The sequence below is a fragment of the Microtus oregoni genome, unplaced genomic scaffold (genome assembly GCF_018167655.1).
Source record: "Microtus oregoni isolate MIOR12 unplaced genomic scaffold, Mior012 000007F_ref0000211, whole genome shotgun sequence".
Classification (NCBI taxonomy): Eukaryota; Metazoa; Chordata; class Mammalia; order Rodentia; family Cricetidae; genus Microtus; species Microtus oregoni.
Window position 1 is genome coordinate 31,989,061 of NW_024543066.1, and position 19,930 is coordinate 32,008,990.

Below are 19,930 nucleotides of genomic sequence, written 5' to 3' on the forward strand. Positions count from 1 at the left end.
GCACTCTGTTGGCTCTTGATAATTTTAAGATCATGATCCAGTCTTGAATCTTAGATTTTCCAGGGAGTGCTATGTTAGGATGGTTAAAGTGTTTCCCGACTATTAAATATCTTAACTAAATTGATACCAACTTTTTTTTTAAACATAAGCTGGCAAGTTTTAAAAAAACAATGTAAGCCTGAAGGGTATCTAAATTGAATCAGCGTAAGGACACTTGTAATGACCTCTACTGTTATAAAATAGGACTTACAATAAAAGCTTCAAAATAATGAGAATAAGTTGATGTCACAAGTCAGCTAGAAGAGTTGAGGTGCTATAATCTGTCCCTCTCCCCATCAGTACAGATGTACCAAGTCGCTGCTCAGCTGCTTAAATTTTTGCTAACTTTTGCGAAACTTTTAAGGCTTGGGTCTTTCCAGGTCTCCCAACACTAGTTCTAGATATACTTTTTCTTGCTGATGAGTCGCTTTGCCCTTAAATGAAAATATATGGAACCTTTGTACTTTAGAGACTGAAGTTGAAAACGTTAATTTTCAGACTTTAAAGTTATACTTGCTTTAAGGGGAACTGAGCTTAGCAGCTGAGTGGGGAGCTTTGAGAGTTGCACACCGGTACCTGGAGCTCAGCTGTTGTCTCTCCTAAAAGAACCTCCGTTACTATCGTCGCTACTACGAGCTGAGCTTCACGTTAGTTCACGTGTGCTCTGCATGTGACTTTGGGGCTGGAAGATGAGAGTACAGGGAGAGGAACCAAAGCTGCTTTTTCCCCGAAATAACGCAACAGAACCCTTTTGAGTCAGAAGTGTTTATGTCTATTGTGATTGTTGGGAGGTAGCTTATTAAACAGTTTATTCTGTTTCCTCAAGAGAGTAGATGGGGCGCCTACGCTGAGGTCCCACAAGGATCGATAGGGAGCCCCTCCCCCGTGACCCACACGGAATGCTATTTTTTTTTTTTTTTTTTTTTTTTTTGGTTTTTCGAGACAGGGTTTCTCTGTGGTTTTGGAGCCTGTCCTGGAACTAGCTCTTGTAGACCAGGCTGGTCTCGAACTCAGGAATGCTATTTTTGTATTGTCACCGTGTCTTCTTCACAAAGCAAAGGGCCAAGTGTGCTGTGATGAGCCAGATGCATTTTTCTCTCGGCACTGCCCCTGACACCCCCATCTGGTCTGGGATAGTAAGGTTGTTGCGTTTTGCAGTTTGTTGCACGCCTGATGGTCTGGCTATAACAAATGAGCAGAGTGGAGGAGGAGGAGCTGAGATTAAATAATGGACCATGTATTGAGACATATAAAGTGACACTCCAAGGTTAAAACAATCTTCCCTTTTAAATTGGCATTGATTTATGTGACGCCTGCGTCGAGTCCTGGACCTCAGCTCTCCCTCTGGCAGGAGCTATGGCTGGTGCACAGCCCAGATTCTGCTGAGGCAGCTGCTCAGGGGAGGGCGGGCAGCAAGCACACTCCTCAAACATGTCCCCTCCCTGCTCCAGACTAAAAGACTGATGGCTTGTTCCTCATTCCAGCAGCCTGCGCTTGCATTTCCCTGTCGCACCCAAAGGAGAACCACGGGCCTAAGAAACCTCTCCCTTCACAGCACAAATCAAAAATAATAGGAAAAAGGGAGAAGAGAGAGGAAAATGAGAGCGATTCACTGGAGGGTGAAGTTGGAAGGATTACATGTGTGTTCTCATGTGCAATGATGGAAAAGAGAGTAAATTTCCCTCATCTGACAGAAATCATTTTCAGACAGTTGCTCTTATCCTGTTGGGTTGGTTGCAAGCAACATCAACTCCCTTGTCCTCCGAAGGAAAGTCTGCTCACTACCAAGGCACGCTGTTCTTCATTGTCTTTATCTCTGGAAATTTTAGTCACCTTTAGATAGGTTCCATCACCTTTTAAAGTCATGAGCTCCGTAGACGGAAGTGGAGTGCTCTTAATGCAGACTGAGCACTGAGCTCCGTACAGGGAAGTGGAGTGCTCTCTATGCAGACTGAGCACTGAGCTCCGTAGACGGAAGTTGAATGCTCTCTATGTAGACTGAGCATTGAGCTCCGTACACGGAAGTGGAGTGCTCTCTATGTAGACTGAGCGCTGAGTACTAGTGCGGCATACATCTGATATGTTTTCAAAGATCGACATTGAAAATGCCCAGTAATATCATCTTGTGCCATCATGAGGCTCAGTTTGAGCTGTTGGAGATTGATGCAATACCTCCCAGCAACCAATCCCAGTGTTCCCTTCTCCAAGCAGTTGATCCAAAACAAATGATAGCAAAATCATCTATTTCCCTTCCGTGTATCAAAGTATAACTTCGCACTGATGTTCACAGACTACAAAGGACGGAAAACTCTTGTCCAAAAACAGACTCCAAGGTCTTTTCAAACACAGAATTAAATCTAACAAGGATATATAAAACAAAGCCTTCCTTGGTGTCAACCCTTCTGGTCCCTAAAGAGTTTTTTTAAAAACTAAACTTTAAATCCTAATTTCCTGAATTAGTTGCTTGTCTTGCTGCTGTGACAAAATGCCTGAGAGAAGCAATTAAGGAAAGGAGGGTTTTCTGGGGCTGGCAGGTAGATGACAGGGAGGTCACAGCAGTAACAGCTCGAGGCAGCAGGTCCCATTGCAGCAGCCCCCAAGAAGCAGCAAGAGATGGATACCGGTTCTCAGCTCACTTTCTCCTTTCTATTCAGTCCAGAACCTCAGCCCTATGGGATGGTCTCACCCATATTCAGGGTGGGTCTTCCCACCTCAGTTTCCCTAGTCTAGATTACCCCTACACAGACATTCCCAGAGATCAGTTTCCATGGTGATTCTAAATCTCATCAAGATGACAGTCAAGATTAAATGCATGGTTTCCTCCACTTTCCCAAGGAATAACTGGATTTCTTGACCTGGTTACAGAGTAAAACAAGTATACCGTGTTCTGATGATCTTGATGACTTTCTAGACTAAAGCCATCAGAAAATCAAAATTTGGGAATACTATTAGAACAGTATGACTTGAGGCTACAGGGAAATTACTATATCCAAACTACCTCAGCTATGGTATGGTACCCTGGAGTTTGCTGGCATACACCAGGATAAACCCTCACCAGAGATACTCCATGCTCTTCTGCCCTGTGCTCCATGCACCTGGAGCTTCAAAATCTAAAGGTCATGTGTAAAGACAAAAGCACATTCCAGCATCCCTGAAAATATCCAAGCAAAAGTACAGCTAGGGGGACATGCTGATGTTTTAGGAACAGTGACTGACACCATGTCAAAGTGACTAGTGTTTTCAGGAACTATCTGGAGTTTGCTTCTGTGTAGATTAGGGAGGCTAGACCAGATGGCCAACAGGGACAAGAAAAAAAAAAACTGATGAAGGCATGCATGGTGGCCCGTGCCTATAATCCCAGCACTAGAAAGGTCAAGACAGGAGAATCAGGAGTTCGGGGCCAGGCATGGCTACATGGTAAGTTTAAGGCCACTTAAGCTTACTAAGTCACTGTCTAAGCCACATGAGAGCCTGTCTCAGAAAAAGGGGAAAGGGGATATAAGACAATACAAGATTTAACGGGCTAGCTTCTGTAGACAAGAGGGATAAGTGCAGCTCTCATCCCCTAATTATTTTTCAATCATAAAGTAAAATTAATATTTTTTAAAAGCTATTCAGGAATACTTTGTGAAGACAGTCACTGTCATTCCTCTACTTCTGGATTAATCAGTGTTAAAGTTCGTGTCACCCCGTCTTTTCTTCTCATATGTATGTGTGCATGGTTCTCATTCTATATTTTAATTTTTTGAGTATGAATTGCTTCTAGAATTAGATACATAAGTCTAAAACAGAGAGAAGAAGAGACATGATAGGCTTATGAACTTCTGTTTGTCTAAACAATACCCTAACCAAGAGCCAAGTCTGAAGGAAGAGCAACCTTCTACAGTTAGATGGGGAGAGAAGGAAAAAAGCCCGAGACAGAGATAAAGATCAGAAGAGGGAGCCCAAAGAGGGACAGGGGCAGCTCAGGTTCCACTCAGAGATCACAGTAAGCCCAGGACAGGAATTCTTCAAACCATGAGAGCACAAGTTTCCTACAGTAGATGCTCTAAGAGCAGGGAAGCTAGAGTCAGAGAAAGTGTGTCTGAAGTTAGTACTGCATCAATTACCCGGGCTGCTGGGAACACTGAGGCCATTTAGATCTTGGAAAAGTTGTTCAAGAATGGGAAGCAAGTCTCTGGTGGTAACAGTGTTTTCTGTTGTGTCTGCAGAAGATAGAACAGGTGGACTGACCAAGGCAAGATAAAACGTTTGAAGAATTTGGCCAACTTCAGCTACAGCTTACATAAACTGTCCATTTTCATATAACAGCAATGATAGCATTTTTTGAGAAGGCAGAGGCACGGCACACACGGGGCATATTGGTGATCAACAGACAAATTCACTCTAAACCAGAGAAGAAGAGAATTAGGTTTATTCATTAAACCATCATAAGAGCAGTCAGTATGCCCTGTAACAGAAGAACCAGTAGCCACCAAGGCAGTGATAGGCAGGACCCTACTTCGGAGAAGTCCTGATCCCAGCAGGGTGACTTACTATGCTTCCCAGCCTGCAATTCCTTCTGCAGGAAAGGGGACATTCATAACCGGTCAGCGCTGGGGTCTGGGAGGTTAGCACGAGCCACATGCACATGTCATTTTCAGTTTTCTGTCTCTACTGTGCAGATTAGGGGAGTCCTGACTGGTCAATATTTGGTGCTAGGCAAAGGCCGGGGTCACCTGGCTGCAGTTCTGAGGTGTCCAGTTACAGGTTCTGCACAGCTTAAATTTTCGGTGGAGGATTTCTGGACCACACTTGTTGAAATTCACTAATGAGAGCCTGTCTGTCCTCTTCCGGTCTTTAATAATGGTCTCTGTCTCTCAACACCCAGGGGGTTCTGAGGCCTAAGTGTTTCTTAGCAATTTATATTTAACCTTTTCTGCATGCTGACAAGCACAATCATCCTCCCAGGGTGAGCAGAGTCAAATTAAGGCAATAAATATTTGCGATAGAAAAAGCAGGAGCGTCAGACAGCAACTTGAGTTTGGCTGGTACGCATATGGAGAAGGGAGTCAGGCCCTTGAGTTGTGATGTTTCCCCTGTAGAGATCACCAGGAAAGAACAAACGGGGTCTCCGGCGCTGGAGATATTTATTTAGCGGTATTTTAACAAGATTGAATATTCATTACATTAACAGGAATAAAGAATGAGAATGACAAAAATGTCTGCCGAAGTGTTACACAGAATACATAAAACATGAAGTACTAACATTTGGCTAGCTGCTTTTAAAGACTGAATGCATTAAAAACAACTGGACTTTTTTGTTTGTTTGTTTGTTTCCCCAGGGAACTGGTGAACACGAAGCTGGTGGCCCAAAAGGAGAAAAGGTAATGTCAGGTTTTTTGTTTTTGTTGTTTCCAAAACCATTAAACTCTTTCACCTACAGGGGGCAGCAGTCCCTGTGAGCAGGCACACCTCCCCTGACTGCTGACTAGCAGCTGGATGCTGCCCCTTGGGGGCGCTGCTGAGCAGGGCTGGGCTACAAGGCAGGAGATCTGTCAAGAGAAAACACCTTTTTTTTTTTTTTTTTTTTTGGCTTTTTCGAGACAGGGTTTCTCTGTGGCTTTGGAGCCTGTCCTGGAACTAGCTCTGTATATAATAATAATAATAATAATAATAATAATAATAATAATAATAATAATAATAATAATAATAATAAATAAATAAAAATAAAACACCTTTAAGACAATGGGGATGTTCTATCAGGAACTCACCAAGGCCAGCTGGCCCGGGTCTGAAAAAACATGGGATAAAACCGGACTCGCTGAACATAGCGGACAATGAGGACTACTGAGAACTCAAGAACAAAGGCAATGGGTTTTTGATCCTACTGCACGTACTGGCTTTGTGGGAGCCTAGGCAGTTTGGATGCTCACTTTACTAGACCTGGATGGAGGTGGGTGGTCCTTGGACTTCCCACAGGGCAGGGAACCCTGATTGCTCTTTGGGCTGATGAGGGAGGGGGATTTGATGGGGGAGGGGAAGGGAAATGGGAGGTGGTGGTGAGGAGGAGGCAGGCATCTTTAATAAATAAATAAATTTAAAAAAATTAAAATAAAAGAATTAGACGAGAAAAAAAATTAAAAAAAAAAAGAATGGTCAGGAATCCTTGCAGGCAGCCAAAACCATCTGAAGGAAGATCCAAATGGCAAAATGCCTATGGCTCAATCTCACTGGTTTTCTGTTCTTAAAACAGAGGCTGCCGAGGGATTATTTTGTTTTGTTTTCGTGAGGGTTCATCATGCCCAGTAGTAGTCCAGCCAAGCAATTATTTCAGAAACAGCTTTCAAGTTCAAACACCAGTGTGCTTCCATTGCCTTTTCATTGCTCGCACACGGAAGCCTGGTTTTATCATTTGTGAAGATGGCAGATTAACTTTCCGACGGAAAATATCACTCCACTCCCATCTGATTGTAAAGCCGTGATGACCTTGGACTGTGAGTGTGGACACAGTCAAAGACGCATGGTCAGAGAAAAAAAAAAAAGCCCATTAAATCTGCAGACAGGAATATGAAGGTTTGAAAAATATTATATTCTGCAGGCAGATGGCCTGTGAGAACTGCCTTCATTCATTCGCCCTGTAAAAGTTCTCTTGATTGAGGGCATGATACTGTGACATGAGACCAAGAAATAGGACGTCTGTGTCTTCCAAATCAGCACAATCTATTCAAAAGATGGCGAGTCTCTCTCCTGGAAGTGTCGCTAAGAGATCCTCTCAGCAGGAACCGTACATTCCTTATAGACTGGCCATTCAAAAGGAAAAGCCTGCAGAATACATAAATAAAACATGAACACTCTGAAAACGATTTGAGAATGATTCCATAGCAATCCAAGTCACTCCAGTGTCTTGGGTTTCGAACAACACTATTTCCTGTGAGTCAACAGCTTGTAGTGCCATCCCATCCTCGCGAAGGCATTCCATTGCAAGACATCACTATTGGACAGACGTAGGCTGCGGGGTCAACAGGGCACAAAGCTTGTCACGTGGCACAGCTGTGTGGAGAAGGGGGTGCGACACTCTTAAAGCATTTAAATGATTCATTTCTTGAAACCAAACAGCTGGCTTCTGCGTCGCCCTCCTCGTTGGCAAGCACATGTCACTTCGAAATTCTTAAGACCTCGCTGATGAGAAACTTGATTCTGGAAAACAGGTGTATCTCAAACTCCAGGGACAGTTTCCACCACTTGGAATCTCTTCTAATTGCTTCAGAATCTAATGGGGAGTCAGGAAAAGTTGGTGGCATATCTGTCCTGTCACCCTACCCAAATAAATGATATAGAAGAGTCTACAGGGAACTTGTCATTGAGCCTCGTACCGGTGCACCAACAGAAGGGTTTTTTAAATTACCCATCATGAAGGAGCGCCACTGCCAATAAACCATGCATCGAGTAAAAAGGGAAACCCTAGTGTAGCAACTGCGGGAAGAAGGAAGTCAACTCAACCTGCACTTCCACTTCCTGTCTATTCTGGATCCATCTCTTGGCTTTTTAAAGTTGTGTTTTCCACAGTGAAAATGTAAACGCCTTAGTGTGGGTCTCTGACTATGCTTGCAATGTGGCCAGGGGCTCTGAATTCTGATTGTACATAGACCCCCTGGGAGAGGATGAGGAAAACAGATGCCTGCTCTGAGGCCTCACACACAGGGACTCCGAGACCAGTATTTCTGTTACTTAAACACATGTGAGATGATTGTGACATGCCCTCAGGGTTGGGAACCACTGAGGGGTGGGAGGAGCATCAGCTTTGGGATCAGACGTTGACTATGGCGTTGGCTGCTGTGTTACCTTGGGAAGCCACCTCATTGCCCCAAACATCGGTGTCCCCATCTGTACAGTAGGCATCATCTACAGGAAGAACTGATGCTAGGATTAAGATCTAATGAGATGAACTCACCTGGAAGCAAACTGGTCTCTTAATAAACATCGTTTTTCTTCTTTGTTTGTGCCTTCTGCTCATAAGGCCTCATTTAGCTCTTTTTTGCTATGAGCTATTGCCATTCTTAGTGCCTTGTCTTCTATGGCTTTGCACACCCCAAAGTGGGGTGGAGGGTCATGTATTTGCATCTATTTGGTCGGTACAAATGACTGTGGGACAACGTGGCAGAGCAAGGACTCCTGGGAAAACGGCAGCTTTCTCCTGGAGCAGAATGTGGCACAAACAACAGCACATGACCTTCTAAGCAGCATCAGAACCGTCGGGCTGGAAGACGGTCTTCTGAGGCTCCACAAATTCATCGCTGCCTTTCCACTCATATCTACTGCGATAAGCCACTGCAATGCATTTCAAGCATGAAAAGAACCCACATGTGTCTAATATTAGACCTAAACATTTGCGAGATTTCATGTGCAAGATGTGTTCCTATGGTTTAGCCAAGGCCAACCCCACCCAGGGAGGGCAGAGCGCAGGCTTTGTTCGGTCCCTCTGCTGTCCGTCACTGGTGCTCTGCCTACCTCGGTTCAAACATCACAGCATCTTAACCCCGACCTTCATTCTTCCACCCATCCTTTGTTATTCTGAGCAGATGTGCGTTTTTAAGTTATTCCTAGCCCCTACACTTGCTTACTTCTGGTAAACGAGATGAGTCGAATTGTCAGGTGTATGCTTCTTTTATGACTATGTTCTGGGGATGTTATAGCACAAACCTGCTGAGTGACACGGAGGTCAGTTTAGAGTTTTCCAAACCAGTTACTTACACACTGGTGCCGTAAGTGCTCACTGCCTTCTCTATCTTCCTATATCGAACATGATTTACTCTCTCTAGAAATCACATACTGTTATTCTTTCGGTCCCTGCCCTAGCCACGCCCACTCCTTTTTTACCTCTGACCTCCACTCGCCATCTTCCTCTTTTGCTCTCTCCCGGTGTGGGCTTGGTCTCTCTCCTCCTCCTCCTCCTCCTCCTCCTCCTCCTCCTCCTCCTCCTCCTCCTCCTCCTCCTCCTCCCTCCCTCCCTCCCTCCCTCCCTCTCTCCCTCCCTCCCTCCTTCTTCTCCTTCTCTCTCTCTCTCTCTCTCTCTCTCTCTGTCTCTCTCTGTCTCTCTCTCTCTCTCCCCCTTTCTCCCTTTTAATAAATGCTGTTATGGCTACTTTTTGTGTCCATGGGTCTGCTCACATGCGCCCGCTGCATGGGAATTCTGCCGCGTGGCTTCCCGCTGATGGGAACTTTGCCTCCGCTCGGGTGCCGGACTCTGGAGCCGGCGCCCGGCACTGCTGGTAACCCGCCGGAGCCTCCTGCTGGTGGGAAGCTGTAGCCACTTGTCTCATGGTGGACTCCGCCAGCCCACACGGGGATGGTTTTAGGAATAAGACATACCACCTACAATGTGGTAAAGTACTGCCAGGGATATACAAGATGCATTTTGTTTTTCTATTTCTGCTAGGATGCATCATATATCAGGGCTAGAAAGATGGCTCAGCAGTTAAGAGCATGTTCTGCCCCGACGAGGGTCACTCTCTCCAACTGAAAGTCCTCTTTCCATGCCACATACAAATCCCTCTTCAACACTTTTGACCAGGGCATCTTAGACATTTCTAAGCTGCTGCTGTCACCATATCCATGAGAGTGATCTCTTTGTATCCAGCCAGTCATCCACATAGCATGGGGAAATGCTGGGGCAGACTCATTTCTCTCTCTGCGATCACTGACTCCCCCCACCCCACTCAAAATAAGAAATTAGTCCTGAAAAGAAAACAGGAGCAGACTGTTGTGTCATTTAAAGGCAAAATTAAGTAAATAATGTTTTAGCTACACCAGAACAAAACTGTAATTCTTTTCTCCTCTATGTGTCCTGTCCTTGAAAAATAATTAACATTGTTCCGCATTAATTTTAAATGTCCTAATAAAATGTTACGGACTTCTGGAAGACCTACGGCATGGAGGAGGGCAAAGACTCCTTATTAGGCAAACAGACTGCCTAGGTATGGAGCTTCACCGAGGCCCTGGACCCAGGCCGCTGGATTCTGAGGCTGAAGGGAGAATTTCTCTTCACTCAGGCGGTATCTCTCTTCTGTTTTGTCTCGACAGGGTGACTCTGGGATGCCAGGATTTCCAGGGTCTGTTGGCCCTAAAGGACAGAAAGGAGAACCCGTAAGTATTTTATCCTTGAGAACAGAGGGAGAAAGAAAAAAACAGATGAAGAATTAAAAGTCTTTTCCCAGCAGCAATTCCATGGCCCTTTACTTCTAACAGTCTGAACAGCCGTGTAGATCAGATTCTGAAGCAAGTACACACCATGCCAGGCACCAGATCTTTTATATATTAACTCATGTAACTCATATAAAAAGTCCCCTGAGGAAGCCCATTCTGCACATAGGTTAGGCTGGTTCCAGAACCCAGACACTCAAACCATTTAAGTTGCCTGGAGATGACTGAACACCGTATCTGAAGTGAGAAACACAATCAATATATCAAGACTGGTACAAATTTGTCTTAAAAATTGAAAACGCTTCTCTCTCTGCTCAAACAATTGCTCTCAGCACACCTCTGAAGTTATTTTCCTTCCTGGTTTCTGTGAGATCACAGTGACTTCGCACAGCCGCCTTCCAATATCGCTGTGGCTGCTTTTTTTGAAAACTTTTCCTCGCGTGGGGAAAAAAGAAGAAAAGAAAACTCCATCACCTCATTTGTATTCAGATAGGACCACCTAAGAAATAACAGAAGCCTAGTTACAAAATCCAGTTTCAACTTTTAGTGTATGTGTCTGTGTGTGTGTGTTCTTGAACCTGGAACTCAACCATCTGGCAAGCCTGACTAGCTAGTAGCAATGTTCATGCGTTTAGCATATGATGGTATGTGCTATGTATCAGAGCTCTAAAATATGTATACAGAAGGATCTAGTTAAAATTCACAATTTTATAGATAAGGAAAAGGGGGCTCAAAAACTTCAAATGGCTACTCCCAGTTAGTATTCAGAGGAGATGAGATTAAATTGGAAACCTCAGTCAACCAGATTCCTACAAACAACACCAATCAATGTAGACTTTGAACCAGGCCTGGAGGCACAGGCCTGTTATCCCAGCTATTCAGGGGGATAAGGTAGGAGGACCACAAGTTGAAAGCTATCCTAGGATACAGAGTTCAGGTGCTAACTGGGCAACTTAGTGAAACCTAATCTCCAAACAAAAAAGTAAGATGAGAAAATTTAGGATTCAGTTCCATAAGGCACTGGCCTGGATTAAGCCCCAGGGAGTGGGGAATTCAATGTAGATATCAAGGTTACAAGCAAAGGTGGAAACAAAGTGGCCCACCATGAATGCCTTAGTAGTTGAACACATAATTTTAGGATGAAAATATGCAAAGTAAGACTATAAACAAGGCCCTGATCTAACATGTAAAAAGTAACCCATAACAAAAAATGACATTACGTTACATAGATCACAGTTTGTGTGATTACACCAGGTAACATATCTATGGCTTTAACATGAGAAAAGTTAGCCCCCGGCATGCACTAGAGGGCAGCTTGGTTCATTTAGAAGAGGTGCTTGTTTCTCGCCCCCACACTCAGCCACCAAGCTCATCCAGATCCTATGGCTTCATCCTTAGGCACATGCAAACTTCTCAGTCACCACTGGAGAGGAAGTGAGCCTGAAGAATTGTGGCCAATCTGTGCCTCAGTTTCTTCTACTGTAGATGGATATAATAATAGCAACTTCTTGATAGCTAAGGATGCTTGTGTGTGCGTCTTCATTTCAGAATAGGAAGGTTTAGCTTAGGGCAGCATTTCAATTTGACTGCTGTTGGGAGCCCCTAAATGGTATTAAAATGATTAACTCTGTGCTCGTTTGGGAATGTGGAGGAATCTGTAAAGTCATTCTCACTTACCCCTGTCAGAGTTGATTTCTAAGTGTTTATAATTGATTCTGGTTTCTGCCCATTCTCCTAGGGGGAGCCTTTAACCAGAGGTGAAAAGGGAGATAGAGTAAGTAGCTGTTCAGTGCTGCCTTGGGTTTTCTATTTCTTTGATTCTCTCTCCCTTTTGTGGTTCGGCTCCTAATTGATTTGATAGACTAAGTTCCTGAAGCTTGTACTCTCTTCTGCTGTTTTTTACTATTGTTTTTAATGCTTGGTCAATGCTATCTTGTGGTAACACTTTTACATTTGATTTGGGTTAGGAAGGCTTTCTTTTGTATTTTTATTTTACATTTATTTTACGGGGATGGTACGTGTGTACCACATTTTGTATGCATGCCTTGGTACGTATATGATGATCAGAAGATAGCTTGTGGGAGTCTGCTCTCTCCTTCCATCACGTGGGTCCTGAGGACTGAATTCATGTCTTCAGGCTCAGGGGCAACTGCCTTCACTCTCTTAGTCACCTCACCAGCCCTATTCAGGGTTTTGGTTTGGTTTGGTTTGGTTTTTGTAGCCTACTGCTATTAGTGGTTATACTTCAATGTCATAAAAGTCATCAATTAAGAGTATCTAAACTGGCAGGTAGTGGTGGCACATGCCTTTAATCCCAACGTTCTGGAGTCAGAGGCAGGCGGATTTCTGTGAGTTAATGGCCAAGGCTGACCTAGTCTACAGAGGGAGTTTCAGAACAGCCAAGGCAGAAATCCTGTCTCAGGGGAAAAGAAAGGAAGAAAGGAAGGAGGGAGGGAGGGAGGGAGGGAGGGAGGGAGAAGAAGTAGAAGAATATCTAAACTATAAAACTAAAACAGTGAGTACAGGTTTTTAAATTTTTTGTTAAAGGCAAAGGATTGAACTTTCAAGTGAGGCATGGAAAATAAGCAAAGATTGTGCTATTTCATACAATTTTTCTCTTTTTATTAAGCACCTGGAAGTAGGATTACCAGCACACACTCTTTTGAACTTAACCTATTCTATCCTGCCTCTCATCTGAGGTTGACTATTGGTGGAGAATGGCTCATTGCTAACATGCCATGATGTCTTAGTTAGGTTTCTATTTCTGTGAGGAGACATCATGACCACAGCTATCCTTATGAAGAAAATATTTAGGGTGGGGGCTCGCTTATAGTTCAGAGTTTCAGTCCTTCATCACAGAGAGCATGGTAGCATTCAGGCAGAGGTGGTGCTGGAGCTGAGAGTCCTACATCTTGACTCAGAGGCAACAGGAAGTCCACTGATTGTCACACTGAGTGAAGCCTAAGAAAAAGCCCTCAAAGCCCACCCACCCCCAGTGACACATTTCCAACAGAAGGTGTGGCTCAGATTAAAGGTGTGCCCTGCATCCTCAAGTCTGGATTGTGTCCTCCCACCTCCTCCGACAAGGGTCACACTTCCTAAAAGTGCCACTCTCCATGAGCTTATGGGGGTCAAATACATCCAAACTACCGTATGTGCTGTCCCAAGTAAAGAAATGAAATGAGGAGTTTTGTTACTTCCTGACAATAAGGGTTCTGGATCTGGTCTTAGGGTGAGCATTGCTGGACTACATTGCTTCCACAATGTCCACTTTGTTGTATGCTAACAGATAGAAAGTCAGTTAAAGTATCAAGATGTCCAACCCTATCTGGATTCAGCAATGAACCATATGGCAACTCTTTTATTTACAGGGAGAGCCCGGCCTTTTAGGACCACAGGGAATGAAGGTAATACCCCCGCATTTCTTCATTCACCTTTGCAGCCTTCATGAGATGCTGAAAATAATAGTAACATCTAACTTTCCTTTCCACTCTTGCATTTAGGGGGAACCTGGAGATGCTGGTCCCCCTGGTCTAACAGGGAGCCCAGGGCTAAAGGTATGTACTTCACATATTAAGGTGTATAAGGAGTCACTATTGGGAAATAATGTGGGAATTACAGCCATCCTGTATGCACAAAGGCCTTGGCATGCCATTCATTTTCTTCACAGATGTTCTCAGAGATTTTATCTCGTTTCCATGGTGACCTCCCTCCCCACCGCACCACTGGCTGCATTTGTTACAGGCACAGAAGCTAGGCCTTTTGCTATACAGTGGGACTTCAAAATCCTTTTTAAGAGCAATGGCAGTTCACAATGGCATCCACAAAAGCTTTCAGAGTAAACAATATCAGTTAAATCTATGACCCTGTGCCACGTTCTTGACAGGGAGAGGAAGGATTCAGGCTCTGCTTCTACACTAAAATTATGCATCCCTGAGATGTTTGCATTCCCCAGAGGAAATTCTGCAGGAGTGTCTTAAGAAAAAGCAGTTGGGGGAGGTGGGAGAGAGACTCTCAGAGAATGTTCCTAGCAGTGCATGAGGCCAGTTACCTGGTTATCACCTGCTGATAAGAGCAGACCCATTAAATGAAGCATCTCAGAACTGTCTAGCTAAGCTCAGAGCATGTGTCAGTACTGGACACAAAGGTGGGGTGCTGAGAAGTCCGTCTCTACCCTGTCAAGGGCACAAGGTATTTCACCAACACTCAGATACAATCTATTTTCATGCAGAGTTAAAGCATCGATTATCTTCTATTTTAGGGTCAGCAAGGACCTGCAGGTTCCATGGGGCCCAGAGGACCACCAGGAGATGTTGTATGTATAGTATCTTCAATATTTTGAGATGAAATTGAGATTAGGATTTGTCGTAAAGAACATATCAATGAGCTGAATTATACTACATTTCCTAAAAACATGGGTCACCGCCACCACCCAGAATGTCACTTCTGATGTCGGGGGTGGGGGGTTGCTACTGGGAAGTCCTTTGGGATGGAGCCTAATAATCCAATCTTTGAAACTCAGGTTAACTCAATTGTCATAGTCAATACTACTGTAGAATAGAGGAAAGTAGAAATATCCGAGGAAATAAGATAAAATCAAGAAAGACAGCAAGCATTTCCAGTGTTCTGTGAAATAAAGTCACTGTAGTGGGCTCTCTCCGCCCCCCCCCCCCCCCGTCTCTCTCTCACACAGACAAACCCTCATGCTCTTTGGAAGCATTTTTTTCATCTATTCCCCCCAGATTTCTACCCCTTGGATAATATCCTGGGCTCCCCATATGAATTGAGAGCTTACAATCAGATACTAGATCAAAATGGAGAAAATTCCTGGCCTCAGCTCACAGTGACTCTTTCTCTGTCCATGACTAGGATTCTAGGTAGGCAGACTTGAGATGGCTCCTTTTCTATCATCTTGGGAGCAGTCCATGAATTCTTTCCCTGCTCCAATGCTTATGGCCTGAGCCTCCTGGAGTCTCCTGGTTAGCATCATAGTGTGCTTGCTAATTTGAACAACCAATCCAAAGGGCAAAGGTTTTGTTTGTTTGTTTATTGGAGACAGGGTTTCTCTATATAGCCCTGACCATCCTAGAACTCTCTCTGTAGACAAGGGCCTTGAATTCAGAAATCCACCTACTTCTGCCTCCCCAGTGCTGGGATTAAAGGCATGCATCACCACTATTAGCCTAGGGAAAGTTTGTTGTTTTTTATTCTTCCTACAAGCCAATTTTGGACCACATCTGAGATAACCCTTTGAAAGACACCATAAAAAGAGAAAATATTGATAACACAAGATTAACCACAAAATCCTCCGGTTAGACTAAACTGTCTAGGAACAATAGCAACAACAAAAAGAATAAAATCAAAAGGAAAAGAGTCACTGTGGTTTTGTGGTTAAACATAATAAAAGTATCTTGACTACTTAAGTTGGGTTGCAATGCCACCAACCATCACCCTCCCTCCTCTTAGGTGTAACATTTCAGTTCTTTTCCCATTCCCATTATAGCTGTTGACTTCACTTGAGACAACAAGCCACGTATTTTCAAATAACATTTCCCGTTAGGCCAAATCAGCATTACCTTATAGAGAGATGTTAAAATTCCATCCCCTTACATTAAGAGAGGTTCTAACTGCTCTTTCCCTTTAATTCTGTATTTTCTAGGGATTGCCAGGAGAACATGGTATCCCAGGGATAAAAGGCATTAAAGGAGAGAAGGTACCGTTTAAACTTTACTTTTGTGCAGTATGTAAGTAAATAGAAAGAAGAAACCAAGGATTCTAAAGTCACTAGAGAAGCCAAAGATTAGCCTAATGAGACTTGAGCCTCCCAGGACTTATTAGTACAAGGGAAATACATTCACATAACCTGTGATATGCGCCCCTGGTGTCATGCATCATCGCGGGCATGGATATGGCACAGAAATTTCAGGTAACCAAATGAGCTAACTTGAAAATGAAAATGTTAGGGCTGAGGTCAAGCTTTGAATTCTCAAAAGTCTTTCTGCCTCTTACCATCTGTTTGGATGTGTGTGAAGATGGCATATCAGTATGGTGTGTCCTCCCCAGGGAATAAGGTATGTAGATCATCTAAAGAACTTCATGAACAGTCGTGCCCTTTGTGTCGTGTTTTATTGTCAGAGACCGGCTTCAGCAAAAATACCAGGGTGGAAACACGGGGATCAGAAAAATAGTAAAGAGGGCGAAGATGTGAGTGAAAATAATAAAACAGAAGCATAGGACAATACCGGGAGGGAGTTTCAGTGAATACTGAAATCACCTGCATTTAATTTCCAGTTTCTTAAAATACCCCAATCCCAAAAAATAAGAGTAAGATTTTTAAAAAACTGCATTAAAATGATACAAGGAAATGAACATACCAACTAAAGGTTGTGGGCTACATTCATAGTTAAACATCCTGTGGTTAGATCTGGAGAAGAAAATAATCAACTTTACATGGAAAAACAAAAAACCCAGGATAGCCAATACAATCTTATACAATAAAGGATCGTCTGGAGGCATTACCATCCCTGACTTCAAACTCTATTACAGAGCTCCAGTATTGAAAACAGCTTGGTATTGGCATAAAAACAGAGAAGTCAACCAATGGAATTGAATAGAAGACCCTGACATTAACCCACAAACCTATGAACTCCTGATTTTCAATTAAATAGCTAAAAGTATACAATGGAAAAAAGAGAGCATCTTCAACAAATTGTGCTGGCAAAACTGGATGTCAATCTGTAGAAGAATGAAAATAGATCCATATCTATCACCATGCACAAAACTCAAGTCCAAATGGATCAAAGACCTCACTATCAGTCCGAACACACTGAACCTGATAGAAGAGAAAGTGGGAAGTACTCTACAACAGATGGGCACAGGAAACCACTTCCTATGTATAACCCCAGCAGCACAGACATTAAGGGCCTCATTGAATAAATGGGACCTCCTGAGACTGAGAAGCTTTTGTAAAGCAAAGGACACTGTCACTAAGACAAAAAGGCAACCCACTGACTCGGAGAAGATCTTCACCAACCCTGCAACTGACAAAGGTCTGATCTCCAAAATATATAAAGAACTCAAGAAACTAGACTGTAAAAGACTAATCAACCCAATTAGAAAATGGGGCACTGAGCTGAACAGAGAATTCTCAACAGAAGAAGTTCAAATGGCCAAAAGACACTTAAGGTCATGCTCAACTTCCTTAGCGATCAGGGAAATGCAAATCAAGACAACTTTAAGATACCATCTTACACCTGTCAGAATGGCTAAAATCAAAAACACCAATGATAGCCTTTGTTGGAGAGGCTGTGGAGAAAGGGGTACACTCATCCATTGCTGGTGGGAATGCGAACTTGTGCAACCACTTTGGAAAGCAGTGTGGTGGTTTCTCAGGAAATTGGGGATCAACCTACCCCTGGACCCAGCAATACCATTCTTGGGAATATACCCAAGAGAGGCCTTATCATACAACAAAAGTATATGCTCTACTATGTTCATAGCAGCATTGTTTGTAATAGCCAGAACATGGAAACAATCTAGATGCCCTTCAATGGAAGAATCGATAAAGAAAGTATGGAATATATACATATTAGAGTACTACTCAGCAGTTAAAAACAAAAACTTCTTGAATTTTGCATGCAAATGGATGGAAATAGAAAACACTATCCTGAGTGAGGTAAGCCAGACCCAAAAAGAGGAACATGGGATGTACTCACTCATATTTGGTTTCTAGCCATAAATAAAGGACATTGAGCCCATAATTAGTGATTTTAGAGAAGCTAAATAAGGAGAACCCAAAGAAAAACATATAGGCATCCTCCTGAATATTAACTTTCATCAGGCGATGAAAGGAGACAGAGACAGAGACCCACATTGGAGCACCGGACATAAATCTCAAGGTCCAAATCAGGAGCAGAAGGAGAGAGAGCACGAGCAAGGAACTCAGGACCGCGAGGGGTGCACCCACACACTGAGACAATGGGGATGTTCTATCAGGAACTCACCAAGGCCAGCTGGCCCGGGTCTGAAAAAGCCTGGGATAAAACCGGACTCTCTGAACATAGCGGACAATGAGGACTACTGAGAACTCAAGAACAAAGGCAATGGGTTTTTTATCCTACTGCACGTACTGGCTTTGTGGGAGCCTAGGCAGTTTGGATGCTCACCTTACTAGACCTGGATGGAGGTGGGGGTTCCTTGGACTTCCCACAGGGCAGGGAACCCTGATTGCTCTTTAGGCTGACGAGGGAGGGGGACCTGATTGGGGGAGGGGGAGGGTAATGGGAGGCGGTGGCAGGGAAGAGACAGAAATCTTTAATAAATAAATTAAAAAAATAAACATCCTGTGGTTAGAACAAGATAAGAAATGCTCACACCCTAGACCAAAACGTTCGTAGGCAAACCACTTTCTAAGTAGAATCCATTGATACCTTCCCAAGGGAACTGGAATTTAGTTGAACCCTTAGACTTTTGTTTGGGGTAAAAACATATCTACTTCTCTATTCCTGAATACTACAAGTCTGGATATTAGCCACACCTGTTGACAATAACCTTGGGAGAGCAAAACCCACAGACCTAAAATCTAGGTAGAACCTTTGTTTGAGGTAGAAACAGACAATAACCTTGAAGGAGTTATTGTCTTCTAGAAATAAATTCCAACTCTCCGATATTTGGTCAAGGTGGAAATAGGCTCAAATTTTGGAGCCTCCACATTTTATATACAAGTCTGTGTTTCCTGGTACTGTTCAACTTTATATAACAGAACTCGTTTCAGAATGTGAATGTATTTAAAATAACAAGGGCAGGTCCTAGAGTGAGCTAGGCACTTGTAAATGCTTTTGAGGGTGTGAGTACAGAAGTGAACACAAAGATGAAGTTTGCCTGGCTATGACAAAATAAAGCAATGGAAACTGCCATCTTCCAGCTTCCCATCATTAACCTCAGCAGAGAAAGAAAGAATCTCATCTTGTTTTCACAGGGAGATGCAGGTGGAAGGCTAGGCCCTCCTGGACTTCCAGGTCCAAAGGGTGATGCTGGGCCTCCAGGGAAAAGCCTGCCAGGGAAACCAGTAAGTATCACCCTTTCACTAGGATTGCCCTTGAGAGTTAATGTACTGCTAAGTCTGGGCCCCCGGGTTCAAGATACAACTGTAGTCTTTAAGCCTGCCAAAAAAAGGAAAGAAATAAGGAAGAAAGGAAGGAAGAAAGGAAGAAAGGAAGGAAGGAAGGAAGGAAGGAAGGAAGGATAGATCTTATACCATAGCTCCTAAAGCTAAAACAATTTGAATGTTGGATGTAAGCCGAGAGGTCTCAGCTGCAGAAGATACACAGGCTGCAGTATTTTACAGATAAACTGAGATGTTTCAAAGGTCCCAGAACCTTATGTACTGGTTCCTCAAGGATCTATAAATCCTTAAACACAAATTGTGAGCCATAGACCGTATTAGGACACTGCCTTAAAACAAACGCTCAACCTTGCCCTTCTGGAGTTTAAGGACATAACCACAGACCATCATTCATAGAGAGTGTATATGATCCATGCTCTACTCAGGACGCAGGAAATTGTATTACCAGAAAACCCAAAAGCCAATATGCTTATTTGATTGGCCTATTTTCTACATTTTATAACAATTATCAATGGCAATAATTCTGAAGATTAGGTGTTTAATTTCACAGATAAAACCCTATATTTTGAGCTAATTATGCAAAAT

The 19,930-nt window shown here is 43.4% G+C and overlaps 1 protein-coding gene across 1 annotated transcript in view; it reads left to right on the top strand.

Annotated features, from left to right (window-relative positions):
- The window catches only part of Col19a1 (collagen type XIX alpha 1 chain), a 307,873-nt gene that overhangs the window by 235,439 nt on the left and 52,504 nt on the right, over positions 1–19,930 (top strand). The window contains exons 16-23 of the mRNA XM_041655913.1: positions 5,364–5,405; positions 10,102–10,164; positions 11,960–11,995; positions 13,593–13,628; positions 13,725–13,778; positions 14,483–14,536; positions 15,881–15,934; positions 19,199–19,288. Coding sequence (XP_041511847.1) covers positions 5,364–5,405; positions 10,102–10,164; positions 11,960–11,995; positions 13,593–13,628; positions 13,725–13,778; positions 14,483–14,536; positions 15,881–15,934; positions 19,199–19,288 — 429 coding nt within the window. The remainder of the gene's footprint in view (positions 1–5,363; positions 5,406–10,101; positions 10,165–11,959; positions 11,996–13,592; positions 13,629–13,724; positions 13,779–14,482; positions 14,537–15,880; positions 15,935–19,198; positions 19,289–19,930) is intronic.